The 24,428-nt window shown below is 37.9% G+C and overlaps 1 protein-coding gene across 18 annotated transcripts in view; it reads right to left on the minus strand.

The window, feature by feature from the left end:
• Window positions 1-24,428, minus strand: part of Sox5 (SRY-box transcription factor 5) — a 936,135-nt gene that overhangs the window by 8,874 nt on the left and 902,833 nt on the right. For all 18 annotated transcript variants that reach the window (XM_033766292.1, XM_010615329.2, XM_010615302.2 and 15 more), the window contains 3 exons: window positions 19,820-19,965; window positions 3,485-3,593; window positions 77-250 (listed from right to left, as the gene is read on the minus strand). In XM_033766292.1, the coding sequence (XP_033622183.1) occupies window positions 77-250; window positions 3,485-3,593; window positions 19,820-19,965 (429 nt within the window). The remainder of the gene's footprint in view (window positions 1-76; window positions 251-3,484; window positions 3,594-19,819; window positions 19,966-24,428) is intronic.

Consider the following 24,428-nt stretch of genomic DNA (forward strand, 5'->3'; position numbering starts at 1 on the left):
AAAAAAAAAAAAAAAAAAAAAAAAAACCCGGAACTGTACATTTATGCATATATCACTTAATTCTGTGTTTTCTTACCCAGTATCTTGCTGATGTTGGAGTTGTGCATGTCAGGAAAGGCTTGAAGGATTTTCCTCCGTTCATCTTTAGCCCACACCATGAAAGCATTCATTGGACGTTTTATGTGGGGTTCATTGCTACCACGCCCCCTGGATTCCCTATAAATTCTTGACTCGGAAACTCCAGCACTTCCTAAAAACAGGAACATCATGCGTGTCAGTGTTAAAACTTTTGGCAACTCTCTTTTTTGGTCTATTAAAATATCTAAAAACAAAAAAGCACTTCTGATCATGGTACTTCCAGTTCTCAAGACAGATGCTTGTTTATAAAGTTTTTATGATAAGCCTTGTGGTGGCAAATGTTGTATTTGTATTTTGAATCCATTTCTAATTTATCTTCCCTTTCAATAGGCTACAGACTGATTCACTATGTACATTTAAGAGCTCACAAGAAGCTGGTATATATGATTTTTGATGTAATTTGGAAAGACAGACAATAGACTACATCAATAAGCATTCTGGTGTGGTAGAAATATTAAATGGCAAGAGGCTGACAAAACTATGAAAAGTAGTCTGTGTGACAGATGGATTGTTGAAGGTGAGGATATGTCTTTGCTACTTAAAGAGTATCAGAACTTAAAAGTATCCTTACCTTATCTCCTTTAGGTTACACAAATAAAAACAGGCTGGACAGAATTTTGAGGTCAAAATACAATATAGAGGTTTTCCTTTAATGTACTTGGCTTTTCTTTGAAATTACATGCTAATCTATGCATGGGATATGCTGATGCAACAATGACAGTCTGCCCCCCAAAAGATATTTGAAAATTGTAGAGAAAAGAAGTAAATATATTACTACCATAGTTTCTTAGGAAGTCTATAGTCACATGGATAAGGTGAAAAATGTAACATATCCCCCTGACTTTTAGCATCTGACGTTTTCCAGAGATCCACTGATAGTTATAATCAGAATAAAAATAATAAAACTAGGGCAAGGAAATAAGGGAAAAGAAAAAATATGAGAAAATTAAAAAATGGAAATAAAGAGTTTGTTAATGGGGAGGGGAAGAGGGGGGTGAAGGGAGCACAGGGACAAGGGGAAAAAAATGAGAACCAAGAACTGTCATGTGAAGGTACAGGATCCCAGTAATGAATGTAACTGTGTTGGAGACCTAGATTGTACCAATAAACTCAATAAAAAAATAGTAAAACTAATCTCATGAATAACACTGAAATCTGTAGAAGTTGCACTCACTCTCAGAGCCCCACGTAATTTCTCAGAATGGCTTTGGTAGACAGCTTCCAAGATACATGAGTTTAGGCAATAAAAATATGGAGAAAAATTTAAAATATTCTGGGGAGTTCTAGAACTTGTATTATCAACACAAGCACTACTTTGCTTTTCTGCGTTCATATTCTTTCTTTTCTTAAAGGGACATAATCAACCAAAGTTACCCAGACTTGAAGCCCTCTATAGCAGCAAGTAAAAATAGCATGTCTGTTGGTAGAGTGTCTCATTATTTCTCATTCTTAACATGCTCATGGCAGGAGTGGAAAATAGTCTGCATACAAGCATGACTGAATTTAACAAATAACATCGAGAAAACTTTGATGTTTTAATGCTGATTACCATTGGGCATATTTTATTATGCTAAAACAACTTAAAATTTATGAAATGTGTTACTGCCAGTAATTGTCTTTTTACTGACAAAAATGAGTGCTTATATATGGTAACATCCTTCTAAAATGGCTCTGTAACTAGCAAATGATCATTTGCACATCTGCTTTTTCTTGTTCCTACACCTTACAGCAACATAGGCAATAAAAGAAGTGCGTGACTTCATCAAATCTAAAAAAAGCATTTTGCATGTATTAGACGGGTTTATCCCAGCTGATAAAATAGGAAATAGAATGAAATGTTCAGGTGCATTAGATGAAAGAAAACACATTTCTCTTGGCTATCCACCTGAACAGAGTTTTAACGAATATGAAGCTAAACGTTCAAGCTTGGCTAGTTCTTGGCTGGTACATACAGACCTTGACAATTTAAGTAGAATTATCCCTAGGCACAGACTAGGCAGCTATGTGTGAGGTGTGATAAAAATATATGGTGAATATCTCAATGTAAAGGAAAGTATTACACCAAAAGTCATATTGCCGTTAATCTCCCTCAAGATGTTTCCCCTCACTTTGAACACACTTATCCCACCAAGCCTGCCTCCTTCTGAAGCTATTCTGGAAGTCTTCTTTTATGAATGTTTCAGTTGTGCTCTTGTGTCTGCCTCCATGCACTGAACTGATTAAAACTGTTTGCCTTTCATGGTGATTCTCACGTTACGAAAGACCCAGAAGTCACACAGCGCCAGATCCACCGAGTAAGACGGATAAGGACATGGAGCAATGTTTTAATGAGCCTGCAGCGGCGTTCACTGTATTCCTGGTCACCCATCATAAAGACTGAAAAGAAGGCTTCTAAAACTGCTTCAGAAAGCGCCAAGAATGATGGGGTGAGTGTCTTGAAAGCCAGGGAGAGTGTCTTGAGGGGGTTACTGGCAATGTGCCCTTTACATAATACATTTCTAGGAAAACTTAATATTCACCAAGTATTTTGATCACACTGTGTACATTACAGGATTGTCAAGGACCCTCTCTCTGTTAACAGTTCACCTCTCACTACTTTGGCCCAGCGCAGCCTTTTCCATAGGAAAGGGACTTCCTCTGTAATAGCAGTGAAGTTGCGAGGCTAAAGAGAGGCCCCTGGTTATACAGCGGCACCGTATAACAGCACTTTCTTCTGTTTCCCTCTTTCCCATGCTATTAAAGTTAGTGTCCATTCAATTAGCGGTCCTTGTTATCTGGGTGTTCAGAGGAGGTGACAGAAACTTTAGGTATAAAGGGAGCAGGGTGTTGTGCAGATGGAGCTCTAGATGGGTTACAGCAAGAAGGCAGGGCATTTGTGTGGCAAAGAGGATAGGAGACGAGGGTCTCAAAATTCAAAAAACATCCCCTGGATCATGTTTTCTGGTCATGGTTTGACAGAGTGGAATTAAAAAGTGAGCAGGTAAACAGGAGTCTCTTCTGAAAACTTTCAGGCATAAGACAGGCAAGTGAGAGTTGGGGTAGATGGCGATTAAGGGGATTTGCTTTAGAATCATGCCACCTTGCGTCCAAGTCAAGCCACCTGCACTTAGAGCTCTGTAACCTTTGGAAAAGGCTGATTCCAAACTCCGAGGTTACGGTTTGTGGCAGGGATTAAGAGAAGCTCTACTGAGTGTGAACTCATTGGGGTGCTGGCCCACGCTCTACGTGCTCAGTGTATGTGAGCGCCTGTTCTGATGCCCAGGTGTGATGTGACCGTCTTGCCTATTTTGATTGACATAAACACATACTTTTGCACTTTGAACAGATACAAATAATTTTCACAAACCGTCAGAATCTCCACTCAGATTGAAATCCATCATTGCATGGCTAAATTTCCCTTCTTCGTTCTGTTTCACTGCCAGTTGCTGAGTCAGACTTTCCAGTGTTGTTTTCTCCTTAAATGAAGAAATTCGAAATGAGAGCTGAATTTTGAAACTGTAATTATTCAAAGATATTTCTCTAGGCCATCTACAATACATTTGCTTCTGGGAGGGATGGAATATTGATCTACTCACCTTTGCATTCATCACATTATACCACGCAGATTAAAGGAAATGCAGAGCAGGGCTTTTGAAGGAACTTTGATTCTTATAAAACCCTATAGACTTGACGTGTGAGTTCTGAGCGCCTGAAGGAGATACGCTGGGCTCCTCAGATAGAACCTTCCCAAATCACAAAATGTGCATTGAAATTTTATAGAAGCAACCTGTTCTACATTTGGAAAGCCTCCTTTATTTCTAGCCAGACAGTAGAAGTATAGGAATGGCATGGGGCCCAGAGAGAGTCTTCCAATAGTCAGGTGACCAAATGACAGAAACAGAATTCACAGTAGTGCCCTCTGGTTGCCATCTCCCTAAATGCCATCTGCAATTTCTCATGCAAGGGTAATGAAGACATTTAAATATTCATTGCTAATTGCTTGTCAAGTCTCTGTACATCCAGTGTGAGTGCCTGCTACTTGGACCACAATTTGATTTGGATTGCTAAGCCAAAATATTGAGTTGGCGAATTATTTGAGATACAAATATACAAAATTAGATCTGCAAAGACATCAAGTCATTTAGAAGCATGCAGCGCATGATTTGCATTCACGGAGAACATGGCTTACAAACTGAATTATGTTCAAGGAAAATATAATGCCTAAGCTACCCCACATAAGATAGTAAATTGATTCTAAATTAAGAAATTGGGTGATCTTAAGAAGAGAAAAAGCATATAAGGAAAAGTTGACAACTTTCTGTCAAACTTTCCAGCGTTGCTGTGAGGATGATGTGGTTCCAAAACAGTTTTAAGAAAAACATCTATTGGATCTCATAACATTTGCTCAAGTTTCTTTGTAATTGTTCACCCATTTTCTAAAGAACACAATTCTGAATTACACTAATAAACTACAAATGCTGCAGAACCATTATTGGCACAATAAAATGTTCACAGGAAATAACAATTGGGGGTAAAAAAGACCAACTAATGTTCTCACCAATAACTAACAGGATATTGAAATTATTAACACAGTACATGCATTATCTCCACAAAATCTGACAATGCTACAATTGTAGTGACTAGATTGAAAATCCTCTTAAGTCAGTGGCCTTGGAACTCCTGTACTCTATTCATCAAAGTCTGTACATGATTTAATGGAAAACATTTTTAAAATTTCAATCAGTTTATAATACAGTAGGGAAATGAAACAGAAAACAGTTTATATTAACTTTAGTTCTATAGACTTATGTAGTATTAAACTTGCAGTTACACATTTTAAAATGTAGCATCTGACCCAATTTGTTCTGGGTGTGAAATTGGTGCTTTCAGCTGCTTTATGCAGTATGTATTTCTTTTGCAGAGAGAGACTGCTGCATATTCTTCAGCAGACTCAGGAACTCCAAGAATACTAGCTTAACAGGCTCTTTTCACAGTAAATGTTGCTATTAAAAGAAAAGTTGTATTAAAAATACACATTCTATCAATGCAATCGTATTGTTCCAGGGTCCATGAAGAATTTACTATACTCTCTTTGGGGAATGCACAGGGCATGGATCACTTTTAAGGTTCTGGTTTAATGGTGTAGAGAGAAAGAGTACCACATACTTTCTAGAGAGTGTTCCATTCTGAACCAAAGTTTTTCAAGAAGAAACAGCAGATGAAGGCAATCAGAGTAGAAAAGGAATGAAACATTAAGTACTTCCTAAGGTTCAGCTCTACAGATAGTATGTCATCTTAACAAGGGACTAAGATTAGCAAATGGACAACAGGGCAGTTGTAGTCACTTTTTACCATAAGTAACCTCTTAAAGTACTCACCTTTAAAGCACATAGCATAATACATGGTTGAATCAGCTAACCAAAAGTGGAGTTTATTATTCTTGTCAAGAGGATCTCAGGAAAGACAGTAGAAATCAACATGGTAAGCTACTCCGATTTTGTAACTCTCTGTCTAATCATTCTCACAAATGTGAACAAGGGGGAGAAAATTGGAGAAGTTGGAGAATGTGTATTGTTCCTTTAATTAAAACACATGGTGTATAAATTCAAAGGGTACCACTGCTACAGTTACACAAAGCAGCAGTGGACCACAAGTTCAGAAGACAGAGAAACTGATGTAAGGAGCAAGTGGCAATAACCACCCAGGTGGGAAATAAAGCTCATCTAATTTCACTTGAAAATTGATGTTATAAAGTTTACATATAAAGCTCATGAACAGAGGTAGATATACATTTACGTGTGACCAGAAGCCACACAGATACACAGATGTATAGATATACTGAAACCCCAAAAGATAGAGTTGGAGTTCAATATGGGTCTCAATGGTTCAATCAATTAAAGTCAAACTATTTGGGAGCGTGAGACAGTGAAAGAATCAATCAAATGTTAGAAAGCACAAATGCCAGGACACTGGAGGGTGATTCATTCCACCCTATTCCTTTCAGTCTCACTTGCCCTCAAACCCTGGTCATCTCCTCCCCAAAAGAATCTACCAATATACCGTCATCTCTAAAACTCAGTACTTTGGCACAAATATTTCCTTTTCCTGTAGGCTATTTTTTTTTTATGTACAATTGCCACTGAAAATGGGGATATTTTGATCCTCACAATACTTATAATCAATTAAATCGTTCCTAGAGAGAGGCACCTGAAAGGAAACGAGGGCAGCAGATATCAAGTAGGGAAGACATCAGTGGGAAGATGTTGAAAATAAGGCCACATCAAAGTAACTGAGATTGAGGAAACAAATATTGATAGGCACACAAGTGACAATTTCTTACCAACTCATAATCATGACTCCAAATGGCTTTGACAAAAATCACCATTAGTCAAGAATTTGCACTGAAAAAAATAGCATATGCCTCCACTTTAAAACCAATACTTTAAAATAGAAATCCAGTGTGACTCTTAGACTCTACTGCATCTTCATTACTATTCAAATGCTCATGTGAAACTAACAAGACCCATCGGTCTTTTCCTCCCTACCTTAAGGAAAAAAATTCACAGAAACACATTTAAAGAAAGTCACATTTTGAACTGCTCTGAGTAATCCCAATGTACAGAGTTCAAAGAGATTAATTATCACAAAGTAATCAAAATGAATATCCAGGGGATTTATAAACACCAAAGAGAAGGACCCATATGTGTTCTTTCTTGAATTAAAAAAAAAAAAAACAACCAAACAAACAAACAAAAAAACCCCAAACGTACTGGAAAGCAACTGGGTTTCTATCAGACAGATGAGTCTTAACTGGCTAACAAAATTCTATACAACTCTGCGTTAAGATCAAGGTGAAATACTACAGTGAACCTGCTATTCCTTGAAAAAATATTCTGATTTTATGTTGACTTGAACAGAAATCCAAATGAATTGTGTTTCATCTGTAGAAGAAAAGAAAGTTGTAGCTCATATAGCTTCTTGGGCACAAAGGAATAACTCTAAAACTCAACATCCAAAGATCTATTATTAATGTATTAATATTCACTTGGGGAATTTGGCAGCTGGTCTTTGGCTTCGTGGATAATCCAGTGCCTTGCATAATGAATAGGAGCGTGTGTACTGTTTGTATGTAACATCAGGCTATAGTGAAAATCAACAAGGAGAGCCCAAAACATCTAAAGAGATATGGGTAACTAGTTGAAATGGTCAGTATGGATCTATACGCTCTAAGTTAAAACCTTTCTGAATGGCAAGGCTACAGGGATTATAGGAAGAGGACATATTTGAAGTTAGCAAATAATGGGCTTTGGAATCAAAACACATTTTAAATAAACTCTGTCATATATGTTACCAATATCACTTTATACAAATCAGTTAACCTCTCTGAACCCCAGAATCCGAAGTTGTAAACAGGGTTAAAACATGGGATAGATTCCCACTAGTTTGCAAACTTTTAAGCCAGATATACTTTTCAAAACATAGGGAAAACTAAATTGAAAAGATAGATTCTCCCTAACATGTTGGGAATTACAGGAATAAGTTCAGTTTGAATGTTGAGTTCCCTACTACAGTTAGGATCTTCTGTTCTCTGTAGTGGACAAACATAAATTAAAAACTAGAATCTTAATAACAACTTTAAAAATTGTTGAGATTGTTTTTTTCTCTTTTCTATCATCTGCAGTGTTTTTCATTTTACTTTTTTTTTAAGATTTAGGCATGATGAGATTCTGTGAGTCTGTCCTATATTTTGAGGAAGAAATTTCCCAGTTCTGTTATTTCAATTTATATAGTAAAGCAACTGAAAATTCAACGTGCTTGTAAAGGCTACAGTGTACACCCTATGTTGATATTTCATAGAGCAGTCAAAGCAAAAGAACACACAGTGTACCTTGGAGCAAGCAGATATTTCCTTAGTTACCTAATCCTAAATTAAACAGTGCATGCATAGATGGTTCTTCTATTACCTCCCTGCAATTGGGATTTGTGTAAATGCTGTTTTGCTCTCCACCAGCCACACATACACGCAGAGAGAGATGGGCTGTGGATCAGCTATTATAATGGACATCCCTGAAACAAAGCTCACAAAGCTATAAAACTCATAAAAAGCACATGCATGAAATGACAGAATAGAGTGTGACTGTCAAATGTTGACTCAGTAACAGTTAAACCCCTTCTGGCTGCACTTTTTTATGGTCTCCTACTATACTAATGATATGGGAAAGAAGGGAGAAACTAAAGTGTTTTTTAAACTCTGGAATTATGTGAACCTCAAAGACCACCAAAGAAGATGAAAGATTATTTATAATGTTATAACTATTAGCTGAAGTTTTCATTACTCTAATATAAAGAAACAATGCATGTGTCTATCCCCCTCAACCTCTTGATTTTGCCCTTGCTTACTGGTATCTCTGTATTTAAAAAAAATTAATTATCCACCCAAATACCAAGACAAATAGGTGAGAAGGCTTTCTCGTATATTATGTATAACTATCTAAAAATGGCCAGGCATGGTGGCACATGCCTGCAATCCCAGCACTCGGGAGGCTGAGGCAGGAGGATTGCTGTGAGTTCGAGACCAGCCTGGGCTACATAGTGAGTTCCAGGTCAGTCTCAACTACACAGTGAGACCCTGTCTCAAAAACAAAACAAAACAAACAAACAAAAACCCCAAAAAACTATCTAGAAACATATCCAGACCTATACACACACAAACATACAGTCACATGTTCCCCCCACACAGCAAAAATACAAGTCAGGCCAGAAATCATGAATTTACTCTGGTCAAGTGGGAATTTATCCATAAGAATATCTCCAGACACTTCTGTATACTGGTATTCTGGGATTTGGTATCCTTGAGAAATACTTTCCCTTCATTTTCCCCATCAAAGAGTCACAGGGACATATGAGTGAAGGGATTGGAAAGATCCATACGTGTCCTCTGGTCTAGTCATCTGCAAAATTGGCTGTAGCTAAGCGTGATTTTCCCCCCTTTTAAATTCAGAGATTTCCCCTATGAATTAAACACACAATTTTGTTCCACAATGTAATTTCCTTTTAGGAAATTTGTTAGCTAGTTTCATATGAAGTGTCTTAAAGTGTAATTGTAGCTAAACTTCTTAGAGGCACAGTTTACCAGGCAACGTGATCAAAGTGAAATGCATTGGCAGATCAGGCTTGCCTGCTTGCTTGCTTTCTGACTTTTTCTTTTTTTTTTTTTTTTAGACAGGGTCTCACTACGTAGTTCAGATTGCCCTGGAACTCACTATGTAGCCCAGGCTGGTCTCGAACTCACAGCAATCCTGCCTCAGCCTCCTGGGTGCTGGGATTACAGGTGTGCATCACCACGCCTGGCCAGATCAGGTTTTTCTTAAGAAATGCTATGACACTGAAGATAGATGGGATAGTTTAGATGAAATTCTGTTTCTGTGAGCTCATGAGTCTTATTCCAAGTGAATGACTTAATAAGGCAGTAAAATGACTTGTAGATAAATTGATAAGTCCATATTTAAAATTTTAAATAACTAATTGTAAAGGGGAAAAATATTCAAAAGTTCTTGGCAATAATGAATTCTGGTTTTCATAAAGAGAGATATTTAAGGAACAATCACCTTAATGGTTAATGTATGTTCCAGCAATCACAGAAATGACAGCTACAAAGATTAATTAAAAGTACCTAGTGGAAAATATAGTGCCAAGAAGCAAGAAAGGGTTCACAGAAAAAAAAAATGTTACAACAGTACTGTTTTCTTTTTTTTCTTTGGTACTGGGGATCGAACTCAGGTCCTTGCACTTGCAAGGCAGGCTGCGGAACTGCTGTGCTGCTTTCTTTTTCTATAGGAATTGGAATGCAGGCTAACCTAGCTCAAGGACAATTCTTCCTTGCATTTAATTCAGGTTTGAATGATTCCGTCAATAGCTTTGTCATGACGGAGAATTTATACAGAATCCTGAGAAAGTGTTTGGAAAGAGGAAGTCAACAGTCTGTGTCTTAAATATCTTAACCTCAGTGTTTTAAAAAGAATTAAGGCCATCTAAGGAATAGAGAATGTGACCATATGTAGTCAAGAGACAACATGCTGATCAAAGAACAAATTATCTATCCATTGAATGTAGTGTTAGAAACTTGATCAGTGTGGAGGTTTTCAAGTACTGGCCATATGACTACCTGCCTGCCAGATACCAAGGGAGCAATTCCAAGTCAGACGGCAGGTTGGATGGTGGCACTTGTTTCGTTTCAAACCTGCAATTCTATTATTTCCCGGCCTACAAGTCTGAACTCCCTATAATGGAGTTCAAATATTCTGACTAAAACTATTCTGTACAAAACTGGATATTTTCCCTATGTGGACATGGTCATTTCCTCAAAAGTTGTCCATACATTTCGATCCTTAAACCTAGTACTCACAGGCTATTTGAAATTATAAAAAAAATATGCTTACCCAGATATATTTTGTAAAGAGACTGTGTAAAGAGAATCAAGTCATGGATTCAGGTATTTTGTAAAAGACACAGCTGTCTATCCCAATTCAACATTACTGATGTAGTCACTTGCTGCCATTCAGAAAGAAGAGATTACTCTGGCCTAGGTATGTAATGTACAGAGTAGAAGACACTCAAAGGAATGTAAATCACTTTGTAAATCACTTTACAAAGAAGATAAAATATGCACACTGTCATGGTAAAAATACTAGCCATTGCTTATTTGTCAAAACAGTGCTGCCAGGGATTTAGCTCAGTGGCACTGTGCCTGCCTGTAAATGCAAGGTCCTGAGTTCAATCTGTGGTACCAAACAACAACAACAACAGTGCTTGTGTTGCACACGTGTGGAAGAGGGGAATAAGAAGAGACTAAACTAAGACCTGGAATTTCAAATGTCTGTGTGCGTGGTTAGGATCCTAAAAACTTCTAACAAAAACCTTTGTTGTTCTTTCACACCAGGACAGATGTACATTTGTGTAGTGACTCAACTCAGAAGGTCAATGTGAGGAAAAATAGGAGGCCAACACAGACAAACAATAGAATTCATAATCTTCACAGGAAAACCAATAGGTGTGTGCTAGGGGTCGGGGCACGAACACAAGCACAGAACTGGAGTGTTAGATGATAATTGTTCTATAAACCATGTGTAATTCAGTTACTGAGCTACAGAAACACATAAAATTTTCTCTTCAATTTTTCCTTTGCATGGAATAGAAGCTATAAAGTTGTCAGTACTCTTACAAATGTAGCCGTGGTACCTGGTACTTACTTTAGTGAAATAAGTAGAAGTGGACTGTTTTGAAGAGTCACAGCTTGATTCAGAAAGGCTCAATCTGACTGGTAGAAATGGGGATACAAGGGCTATGGTTCACCTTTCAATCATCCACGGTAGTTTTATGTGAAGAGAAAGAAAAAGATAGACTAGAAGATATTTAGAAATCGCATTCTAATGAACAGCCAAAACTTCAGCCCATGTTTTATCAGAACTGCTAAGAGAAGCAAAGTGAGACTGAGTATATTCTTTTTGTTTTCTTTGTTCACTCGCTAGTGAAGTGCTTGAGAGATGGTGAAGAAGGGAGCTATGAAGGGAGTAGAACCAGGAAAAATAAAGAGTTGGAGGAAAGATGTAAAAATTGCACAGCTAGTAATTGTTTAAAAGAGATTCTTTTGTGACGAAGTCTCAAAAATGTGCTAAAGCACATACATGCACAACACTAGGCTTTCTTCCTCAGAAGGAGTCCTGTCTGACTGGAAGTAAGTACCACTCTGGAGGCTACATTTGTAAGAATGCTGACATTTTTTTTTCTGGTACCAGGCATTGAACTCAGGGGCCCAAATGACAATTTTATAGCTATTTTTCCATGCAAAAGAAAATTATTGGTCTATTAGAAAAGACGTTTGACTCAGAGCTGAAGGACCCAGGTCCAAACATTCATCCACCATTTGAATTCCTATATTCTTCTCCAAGCTTTTTTTAAAAGATAAAAATACTATTCTACTTATGTTACAGCCCAAGACTGAACTATGATGTGAAATCACTGCAAATTTTAAGACAGAAAATAAGTATCAATATCCATTATTATTCCTATCCTTGCATAAGCACATCTTCTTCAACTGTAAAACAAGAAAAACGGAATTGCCAAGATTCCATGAGTACCTATGGAACAACCACTACATTCAGAATATTTTTCCCATAACTTTTCATTCATATTGATAAAATAGCTTGCAATAAGTTATGACAGAGATGACATACTAAATAGAAAGGGCCAAATGAAATACATTTGTCTAATTCTGTCTGTGCTTTATGGTCTGTCTTGAAAAAGCAGTTTGATGCTGAAGAGGAAGGTTATCAAAAGGGATAGGAAAAAAGACTATTTTTTGGTAGCCAGGTTTTTAAAAGTAACACTCCCGATTTAACAACAAAAGTGAATCATATTTATAGAAAATTCAGAACACCTACAAATGTGCAGATATATATATAAGTTTATAACCTGATTGCCTTTGGCAAAACTAGTGTTTACAATTTGCCGTACAGTCTTCTGGTGTTTTTATCTATCCCTTGTTCAAATATACTTTTAAAATGTCTAGATCATTCTCTACACAGTGTTTTGCAACTTCCTCTTTTGCTGGGAATACTATTGTGAGCACATACTCATCTCCTCCGATGAACAGACAATCTCAATCCTCAGGAGACCTGTGGGTGTCTATCCGAAAGTCCAATTTGGCATGCCCCATGAGTCTCATTTTATTGGCCCGTCCCGCACTAACCCCTCTACCAGAATGATGTAAAGAACACAAGACTCTCTGTTTGAAAACATGCACAGCTTTTCTAAGCCTGAAAATTAAACCATAAAAAGTTTACTGAAAAAAAAAAAAACCTTTAAAAAGCTCCTTAAAAACTCACACCATAATTGCTCCCCACCAAGCGTGGGCACTTGCTAGCTGCAAGTAGTGGCACTGTGACAAATGTAGCAAAACTGAAAGCGGGCTATACTAAGAGAAAGAAAAAGCCTTCCACTGGCCATCTGTGAAAATAAGGCATGTGGCCATTAAATGCAGAGGCTGTAAATATACACAAACTCCACGAAGCAAATGGCAAAAAAGGACTAAACTTCAAGCTCAAACAAATCAAAATGTTTAATGCATAGTTACCACTGCTGGACGAAAACAGCTCTGATCTTTGCAGTCTGCAGACTCGGCATGTATTTCAATTAAATACCCCCAAAAAGGAAAGAAAGAAAAAGAAAGAAATGAAAAGACATAGAAGAAAACAGTCTGGAACAAAAGGCTATAGATGGCCTATGCTCAATTTCGAGAAACAAACAGCTCCTTTAACTTGCACCAGCCAGTCGAGAATGTCGACTGGAATCACTGAAAGGCTGACATATAGAGTGAGGGATGGGTGATGACATAATACCTATTTGCCTTTTTGTCGTGGTTTTAGAAAACTGGCTGCTGTGTGCTGATAATATTCGCCAAGGGGTTTCCTCTCCTTTCCTGTCCCATAAGAAGTGTTCCCTTAGCTAAGACACTCAGAATTAAGAAGGTTTTATGAATGAAAAACAAAAGGAAAGAAAACCAAAGGATCAAATGACAAACTGCATACAAAAAGCTGGTCTAGATTTTCTAATAATCGGCTGCCTAGAAAGCAGTTCTCTCTTTTTTTATACATTTTCAGAGTTGCGAGACTCCAATAATAAGATGGCAAATATTCAACTTCAGACTTTGCGTATCTTTTAACTGAAATCACCAAATAATTAACTGTATATAAATGTAGAGATTAAAATTTATATACCCACATTCATAAAAGAAAAATATTAATCACTTGCGTTATTTTAATTTTTAACTGGTGGATTTAAAAGACTGAGAACACTTCTTTGTCATCACACACAGCCCCTAGTAAAATTTGCTTTACCAGGGCTGGGGATTTAGCTCAGTGGTTCTGCTGTCTGCTTTGCAAGCACAAGGACCCGAGTTTACTCCCCAGTACCCCCGCAAAAAATTGCTTTACCACACAGTTGCACGCTCCCTCCAAAATTATTTACCTCCTTTGTTCTAAATTAGTTCTAATTTGACTTCTCTAGTTCATCTAAGGTATAGCAATATTTATAAAAGTTGTCTAGCAATCATTAAGTGAAGACTCTTCCACTGAATACAGAGGCATGAGTTCCTTCATGCTCCATTTTTTCAGAGCAAAGCCTGAAATTCACCATTTCTCACAGGTCTTCTTATCTAGGGAAGGAGCATGTGCTAGACAACATTAGAGGCATTGTGTCAGTTTCTGAAGAGTTAACACTGCGGGCTCCATCCATCAGATGGCCAGGGAAGCAATGGGAAAGAATGATGGATGTAAAATTATTACAGGGCTGCCATCCGATACACTTACTGCCATTTGTAACTAATGCTGGGAGTGACACACTTTTTTTCATTATTAAACATCCACATTAAGTCAACATTGGTCACTGTCATTTTACGTTTGGCATTCTGTTAAAGGGAAAGAAAAGAGTTGACAATGGCCGACAAGAGGAGGCTGTAATGAAAGAGATTCCAAGAGTGATAAAATTAACCTGTGTTTACAAATTACCCTATATAATGTATGACTGGGCTTCTTATGAACATAACTGACAAACAGCCAAAAAGAGAGAAACTGATGTCACTACTGAGTAACTTATTATTTAAAATACACATTTTGGGGCCAGGGATTTAGCTCAGTCATTCCACCACCTGCCTCACAAGCACAGGGACCCGAGTTCGATCCCTGGTACACCCCCCAAAAAATACACGTTATTCACCACATTTTCACTTCATTCTATAGAAATTTGCAATGAATTTTCCCTGGACTGCAAAAATGAAAGACATTTTCCTAGCAACTATGTACAATTATAGATGAGTTCACAGCCTGCACTCATGTTTATATTCTAGATACACTGTAGACAATTAATGTTTGGTGAAGGAATGCTCCACCTTAAAAAATATATGTATCCATTTGCACGCTTATTTTTGTGAGTGACATCTGTTTTACAGAAGAAAAAACAGAAGTTGCTCTTAACATGCTTGGAGCATGTGTGTGAACACACATTCTTACATTTAACCTGTTACCCAGCAGTGTTTTCCTGTGCACATGCTTCTGTATGAACCACAGGCCAGATGGAAAGTCCCGAACACGTAAAGGTGACAGAGCAAAAGCTACACAGATGACAATAATTATGAAACAAAACAAACCAGTTTAGTGAAGGCGATATCTGAGAGCTTTGATGTCATTTTTATAATGTATCTGTGGCTGACAGTTGCCTTGTCCTGCCCAATAGCCATTTTGGTCCTTTTCGTCCCTACTAATAATCACCTTTGATCCCAAGATGGCCGTTGATCTCAGGGAAAAAGTTCTCTGAGTTGCAGAATATAATTCATGTCCATTTTAAAGCAGTCTTTTTGCCTTTGGCCAGTATTCCCTTAAAGATGTGCATATGACCCAGTTCCAGCCAGTGAGCCTGTTGACGCTGAAACATCCCCAAAGTGAACGAAGACTGAATTCAGCGAAGAGAAAACTCCTCCTTCCCAAGTCTGCCTGCCTGCAGGTAGTCATGGAAAACCACCATTTTGTGACCCAAAGAGGAAAACCAAGAATCACAGAGACTTCCAGCCTTATCTTGCTGAGTTGATGAAATAGTGCATCCAACCTCCTCCTCCCCGGCTTTACTGTGTGATAAAAATTCAACGGCACTAATTCCGGCTACAGATATTTCCTCATGCGTGGTGAGAAATGTATTTCTAATATTCTTCCTAGACAACATTTTGACTGAAGGAAATAAGCTAAGAAACATCTGGTCTATTTCTCCTTTCAGCTGCATGCACGACTAACACTGCCCGCTGGGATCGGCACAATACAAATAGGTTTGCATGTTCTCCTATCAGGTATAGATGCCTTCAAACACAAGACCAAGAACCTGCTATACAGTTGACTGTATGGTCAAAACTGGGCCTTTCTGGATGTTAATGACGTGAAATGAGTGTTTTTTAAAAATAAATATCTGAGAGACTTCTTTTTGGTTCTTCCTACCTGAGGAGATTACTTTTTCTTCCATAACACCGTGATTAGTGTTATCCGGTTGTCTGCAACAGAGCTGTGTGGTAAGTCATAGAATTACTTGAATATACAATCAGTCTATAATTAACCAGTGATGACAATTATAAATAACACTGTGTCCCAGAGTTTCCAAGAAACCTGACACATAGTTCTTGGGTATGCTGAAACATTTCCAAGAAAAGTAAAGAAGTGAAAAATCTTTAAGAAGTCGTCAATTAAAATGTGTTTCAGTAAAAATGACTTTCATGATGTTTGATACATATCACTGGGAAAACATTCATCCCTATCTTCACACCTCTAATTGTTTGCACTGTCCAATTACAGCTTTTCAGACTTAAGAGCTAGTTGGGACAATCATGTTGGCTTTTTGATATATGAAGAAAAGTTCACATGGATAAGGTTTGCATATCCAAGAACCAGATATTCACTAGAAGATACTGATTTTCTGGTTCTTAGGTCATGATTTCTACTAGCTTTATTTCCTGCCTCCCCCTTTTGTCCTGGGATCACACTCAACTCGGGACCTTGCACTTGCAAGGCAGGTGGCGGGACCACTGAGCTAAATCCCCTGTCCCTCTACCACCTTTTAAACTGATGTAAAGCACAGGTTGAATTTCTTTTCTTTCCTGTTTCCTTTATCCCAGCTCCTTTCCATCTTTCTTTCTCCTTTTTCTTGCTCACTTTCTACATTCACATATTTCATGGACTTAGGGAATTATGAGAATTATGTTAGATAGGAAATAATTCCTTTGTTCAAGTGATAAGAAGAAAAATGATAGTGCAAATTATAAAAGGAATCTACCATTATATTCCTTTAAAACCTTTTCTTAAGAATGATGAGGAAAAATTTCAAACCAGAACTGACCCACACACTGGCCATCAATATAAACCCTAATGATTACAAAAATGTAACCAAAAAAAGGCCAGTATTGGAAAATGAGAGCACACTGTGCATAGCGATGCTGCTTTAGGTGGAAGGACAAGTATCCATCTTTGTCATCTCAGACGGATGATTGATTGGACATACGGAGTCTTCAGCCCTGATAAGTTCACACACACATAAACATGCAGTGATTAACAAGCAAGATGTGATCCAAACTGTAAGCTCCATAAAGGCAGAGGCTACAATTTTGGTACAAAACACTACTGCAAGCACCTAGCACCAAACAGGTACTGATGTGAGTAATGACTGAAAGCTATCGATTTGATGTTATCTCATTCCCTGAAGTTGCACAGACTTGGTTTACTCATTGTAGAAATGATACTCAAGCTAGTTCAGGAGGAAAAGGCAAACACTAGCCACAGTAAGAGTGATTTCAGAGAGCATCAGCAGTCTCACTGTTATTGGGAGAAATCAGCGGAACGTCAAGGATGAGCTACTTCATACACTTTGGCGCGGAAGGTTTGATTCTGCAAGAGTTTGACACTAGTGTACCGCTTCATTTTCACAAATTAAGATTTTCACTTAAAGTCAAAAATAGGAGTTCAAGTCTTAGCTCAACTACTTCACAAGTGCACAGTAAAGAAATTGAGGAAAACCTCAAGAACAGAGACACCTTATCTGGCCAACAGTTACTGGCAGGTATTATTAGAAAAATAGGTTTTACAAAAGTTGTTATAATTCTACTATAGTGGTAGCTTTCAACAAACGCAACTTTCACTCCTACAACCCCAAAATGAGGTGTCAGAGAAATAAAGCCCAGTTGTGGAGGTGGGACGAGAAGTGGAAAGAAGGTGCCCAACAAGGGACAAGTATGGAGTAAAGTGAATGCAGATGGTTCCACTCCTGTTACTTAATCAAAAGGCTGTGCAGAGCCACTGGAACCGGTATAAAGTCATGCGTTAGAACAACAGCTGATCTGTATTAGGGAAGATTAACTCAGTAACATGGTGGCGGGCCCAGGATTATTTTACATACTTCCATTGCCGCACAAGCCGTCAGCACAATTATTGCCCTCCGATGTGAATGACTGATCTGTAACCACAGCTAAACAGCATGCTGCTTGGGGGCCTAGGAGCTTCATGAAGATGAATTTCCATACCATCAAAGTGCTTTTAATGGGCTCCCTGATCCAACCACAAGGCCTGTTTTGCAAGAATATAGAACTCAAGATGAAGGCTTCCTGTCCAAAAGGATTTGGTCGGTTGTCACTTGACAATTCCCAGCCAGCACAGGGGAGGAGAGGGGGGAGATAGGTAGAGTTGTCTCTGCTTTGGAGGATTAAAAAAAAAAAGGGTACAGATGCTTGCTGAATGCAACCAACTGCTGTATCCACAGCTGAATTCAATGCGCTTAACAAATAACGGCAATTTAGCTATGCTTGCGAGGAATAGCTTGAGTCACTTTGCATTAGCATCTGGCTGAGTGTTAAACTCATTTCTACATGGGGAGCAGAGAAAAGGAATTTCTGTTCAAGCATCCTTTCAAGAATGTTTAAATATTTGAATGTAAATTCCTTTATGCTTGCTATCATTCCTTCTTTTAGCTGTCACTTTGCTTTTCCTCTCCCCTTCTGGTGCTTAGCTATAAAATTTTTGTGTCCTTCTCACTGCAACAATGCCACCCTTCTTATGTTATAAGGCTACACGGAATGGATCCTGACCCATGTTCTGTCCCCTAGAGACAGAGCAGAACTGAATTGTTTCTCCATCCTACATTTTTATGCATTCTAGGACCAGGGGGAAAAAGCAGCTGTGACAGGATCATCGCTACATTTCACCTGTACCATGCAGATTGTGAGCTTCTTAGTGATTATACATTGAATTTTACATGAAACCTGGGAAACAAGAGAGCTATCCAAATCAGCAATCTGCTCATTCTGGACAATTTTACTTGGCTCATGTACTTCTGATTATGATGAACTTTGAAGTTATTGCTAAGCAGCCAATCATTTTCCCTTTATCTGCTATCTCTATAGGTGTGTACAGGAGATTTGGTGACACTAAAATTTCCATTCAGACAGAGCAAGTATTACCAAAACGTTTATCATTCTGAACATCTAGAATGACATAATATTTTCTGAGTAAAACACAATATGTACTTAAATAAAATAGCTTAAAATTGTTACATCTCAGACAAATTCAGAAGTTTCACTGGACTGAGGAATAATAACTAATAACAAAGTTTTAAGAGGCACAGTTTTCTGATAAAGTAAAAACTTCCAATTTCACAGCCACTTAACACTTGACAGTGCTCTGCACTGGAAACATTATCAGCAGCACAGGATCCCACATACTTAGAATAGGAGCATGGGTATCATCCAAGCTTATGGTGATTAAAGAAGATTCAGTATTTTCAAATCCCGCTCATCCCCAAATACAAGTTAAGTATCTCTGTAAAGCAGAACTTTCACTCAGACTCAGATATTTTGAAGGCCACTTCATTTCCATACAAACTGGCAGCATCAAGGGGAATATTAATCGTCAATAAGGACTGGAGATGGATAAAGAGAATTATAACTGCTTCCCATTTCCAGATGGTTTTGATTAGGATGGGCATGGGGACTTCTGCACTGATGGAGGGAAATGAAAAAAGGAGAACCATCATTCAGAGCATGGTAAGTTGAAAAGATAAAAGGAAAAGCATCCAGGCATGTTAATGAACTCTTCGTGGGAAGTAAATGATTGCAGGAACTAACCTTTTCTGTCCGGCAGTTATTGAGACTTAGACTATTCACAACAGCCACCTTCCCATCAAGAACCTGTTGCTCCCGCCGAAGTTGCTCCTTCATCTGTCGAGCTTCCTGGATTGCCTTGCTGACAGCATCGTGATCATTTAAATAACCTGAAAGTGAAACAGATCAAATGTACAAACGCATGGCAAAGTTTGCCTTCAACCATACCCAAGTCTTTTGTGTTGGATGATGGCTTAATGCCTGGCATGTAAAAATTTCTTCATGGAATTTGAGTAAAATTAATCAATGAATGAGTAATTGATGACTGATTTGCACAGTCAAACATGAACATGTGGCCAAACATCTGTAATAAAAACAATGTTGAAATGAAGGATGGTTGTTTCCAAATATTTGGAAAGAAGTTTAAAATATGATTTAAAATGAACTTTGTAGTTACTACTTCACTGTTCTATAGTGCAAAATAAAACATCTCATTATTTTAATGCAAGGAACATTTTCATGTCATAAGATATGGGTGTTAATTATCGCTGTGATTATTGAATTTCTCATAATATGAGCAAGCTTAGAGGAGTTTGTGGGTAGCACTATTATGTTTCTTCGATACTGAGGAATAAATCATTCAGTGTCTGAAAGAGCATTTTTCCCTTACATCTATTTATGGTGAAATAAACTACAGGTGGCAGTGCTTTGCTGTGATTCAAACTTGTAATACTTAAGAGTCTGAATTTCAAGCACCGAATATAACCAAGCACCTGCAATTGATAAGAAACCGAGGCTACTGTTAACTATAGTATGCTTGATTCGCACTCTTAGTAAGATGGTTAAATGGCCAGCTTTTGTCTGCAGCTACACACTCCAGAGTTAGTGAGAAATGCCACCAAAATATTTCTTTTAAAGAGTAACAGGGATCGGGAGCTGAACTAATTTTAACTTTGTTTTAATACCGGTCATTTATCTGCTGCACATTATGATGATGAGCAGCATGATATTAACGTAGCATACTAATGGGAGTCGGCGGTTCTTACAAATATTTAAAGGAAAGCTAATATCTCATCTTTCTCTCTCCCTATCTTTTAACTGGGGCATAAAATGGTATAAAATGAATCTGTAATATGAAATTGCCCAGAAAAGGGACTTGTTTGTGACATGAGGCTAAATCTACCCAGATCCATTGGTGAATTGTGACAGATGGAGGGACTGTGAGACAGAAGGCAGGCACTAATCACACATAAAATGACCGGCTTGCCTCAACATGTTCCATGGATTCCAGCAAACTTTACACCCTAATCCATTTTTAGAACAAAAAACATCTGGGCCATAAATCCTCTAATCTGCCAAAACACGCTATTAAATCCCATGATTTGTTGAAAAACACTAAGATTAAAGAAAGGAAATATAAAATGGCTAACTGCCGTGTTAGGAAAGTGTTATTAATACTCTTTCTTTGTCTCAATTATGAATGTTCTGGTACTAAAGAGCCTTGTCTAATCATGTCAGATTACACATCCTGGTTGTATTGCTCCACTCTTCTATCTGATCTGCTGATTGCCAAGAAACATAAAATATTTTCTTGCTGCTTAAACATTTCTCTTGAAGAAACTAATGTCAGATTAGTGAGTGCAGCGCTTCACTCTGGAAGTTTTCTCAGTGGTTCATACCTTTCCTCCTAGGTATGCAGATGATGCCTACCTTCTCTCATCTTCTTGGGGATGAAGGTAAGTTCCATGGTAGGTGACAAAGAACAGTTTTAAGAACTATTATATATTAGCCTTTCAGAGCTAATCCTTGAAATTTATTCACAGACCAAAACACTTCTGCTCTTTCTAAATACAATATGAACGGGCAAACAAACCAAGGACTGATCTTTAGATTTAATATGTACTGTAAAGGGTACTTAGCCTTATATTATCCTCAACATACTGATTTGGTCCTTCTGAACAACTGTCTTCCTGTATTATTCCTGATCCTATTCTGTTCTTTCATTATTGTAAAAGAAATACATTCTTAAACGATAGTGATGGCCTGGATGTATTTACTTAGTAAGATCTTAAGAGCATTACTCCCAATTTTCCTGTTCTCCAACTCCTGGTTATATTTTACCTCGTTTCATGCATTGCGTAGTCTATTAAACATCTCCACAGCACAAATATATTGAATAAAACCATGGATTCTTTATGCTTCTCAGGGATTGAGATGATAGCACTGCAGGAAAATGACTAACAGATGCAAGAGGAGTACAAAGTACCATGAAGGTGGTCAGCTGACAAGCATGTTCTCTAATGGCTATTTCCACGTTGAAGTGATTGCAGGTGGTAAAGGGTGTTGGCTTTAAAATAAACATGTTGCTTTTAGAGACTCTCTAGTTTCTTTGATAACATTATATGGCATTCTATCATTTGTATGTGTATGCTGTTAATCGAGGCCATTTATATATGACAGATTCAATCTTCATAGCTTCATGTGTTGATTCCTGACAATTTGTTCTCATCATAGTCAACAAATCTCCAGCCCTGCTCATTCTTTCTCAGCCAATGGCCTTATGTCAGACCAGTGAGGCTGAATGCTCCCCTTCCTGCCCCCACGCCGAATCCTGCACTCTGCTAGCCTCAGATCTCCGTTTATCCCCATTTGCCCCTGGTGTTTCAGACAGTGGTGTCTTCTACTTTCAGTCAAGGAAAATCTGTAAACATCTTCTCAATTTCTCTTCCTTTCATAGCTGGTTCTCATTTATAACATCCACTTGATCTCTCCCATGTCCACACCACAATCTGTAAGTACCTGAGCTAGTCTCTTCCCCTATTTCATGCAAAGTTGTTCCTTTAACTTTGTTTTGCCATCCCTCCCTCTCTCTCTCCTTCTCCCCCATCCTGTCTTTTCTCTTGCCTTCTGAAAGACGCTTTATCTTACACTCTCCCATTCTCTCCTCACTACAATCTTAATGTCTTTCCTCTGTAGTGTTTCAGTTGCCAAATCTTAGGGAATTTTCCATCCTTGCAGAATGGTAGTACAGTCTTAACTCTCCTGTCATTATGGAAATGTCTTCCTGGTTTCTCATCATAGCAGTTTACTTTCATCTTTCATCTCCTTCCATCTCTGCATTCTTGCCTGAGATGTTTTCTTCACCTGCTTCTTAGATTTTGCTCCAAATTTAAAATCATCAGAACAAGTGTGTGTGTTTGAAAGTTGGATGAGCTTGAATTAAACCCTAGCTTTGCCACTTGTATAAATTATACAAGTTATTTCTCTAAATCTCAATCATTTCATATGTTAAATGGGCATAACACTCACTAGATATAGTCTTTTGACAGAATAAATGATCCATGAAAGTAATTCACTGTCATTTTATTTACTAAGTGGCATAGTGACATAAACAGAACTTGGGGACTGGCTTCAGATAGATCCGGATTTCCACTCCTTGAAAAATGTAGTAACTGACAAATTATGAGCACTTAATCTGTTTCCATTTCCCTCAACCATGAAATAAATGTAATGTTAATGGAAGAATTAAATGAATTATCACATATGAAAGAGTAGACAGAACTTAGTGTCTGCGGAGGCAGTAAATCAGGTTAACCTCTTTTCTTTTCTTTCGTTTTCATTATTTATGTACCTTTAGCACTATTCTTAGATGACTTTGACCATGACAGTTCAGTTTGTGAGGGGATGTCATTTCTTGGTTGGCACTGAGGTTCAAATGAATTAGATGTTAGTCCATCAGAGTTCAAAGTGACCCCAAATCATCATTTGATGCACTTGACTTTGTCTTTTTCATAAATTTATCCAGGAATTTTTTCTAAAAACAGGACTAGAAGGGAGAGCACATGTGTAGAAAGTTGGTGAAGCTCTTGAGGAGGGATGAGGACACACACCAATGCTACTTAATATTTCAAATGAAATCCGGAAAATACTGGTTAGGAATCAACACAAACTTGCGAGGTTCTCTAACTTTCAGAGTTTGCTTTTTGTGCGTTGATGTTTCTTCTTAACCACTATTTAAAAGTCCTCCATTTCTTTGTTTTTTAAAAAAGTATCTATCATATACATTGTCAGGGGCAGAAAAGAAGGAACAAATTGGAAAGCAATTTGAGAGATAACCTCCAAGGGAGAAAAATTAGTTACCATGGATGCCCAAAGGTAAAGAAAAAAAGAAAATACACTAAATTACCTCTAATGGCTTGAATTTTGTCCCCTCAAAGACATATACAAGTCCAAAACCCCAGTATCTCTATGAATGGTCTTATTTGGAAATAAGGTCTGTAAAGATATAATTAAGGTAGCTGAGTTGAGTTCACCCAGAATTTTGAAGTAAGTCCTAATCCAGTGACAGGTGTCCTTGTAAGAAAATGAGAGAAAGATTTGACCCACAGAGAAAGGGGAAAACTTTAGACTGAAAACATGAGCCAGGTAAACCTCTCCTCCTTTAAATTGTGGGGGCTGGGGCATACAGCTAGCAATGGGAGAGCTGACTAATAACAAAACCCTTTGTACCCTACTGCTTAAAGGAGTATTTCATAAAAGATGATCTGTCCTAGCCTGTTAAAAAATCCATGCTCAAGGAAGTTTAGGAAATATTAATGTTGAAAAGATTTTTGCATTGTGTGAATTTTCAAAA

Source organism: Fukomys damarensis, unplaced genomic scaffold (genome assembly GCF_012274545.1).
Source record: "Fukomys damarensis isolate Sample0158 unplaced genomic scaffold, DMR_v1.0_HiC HiC_scaffold_19, whole genome shotgun sequence".
NCBI lineage: Eukaryota > Metazoa > Chordata > Mammalia > Rodentia > Bathyergidae > Fukomys > Fukomys damarensis.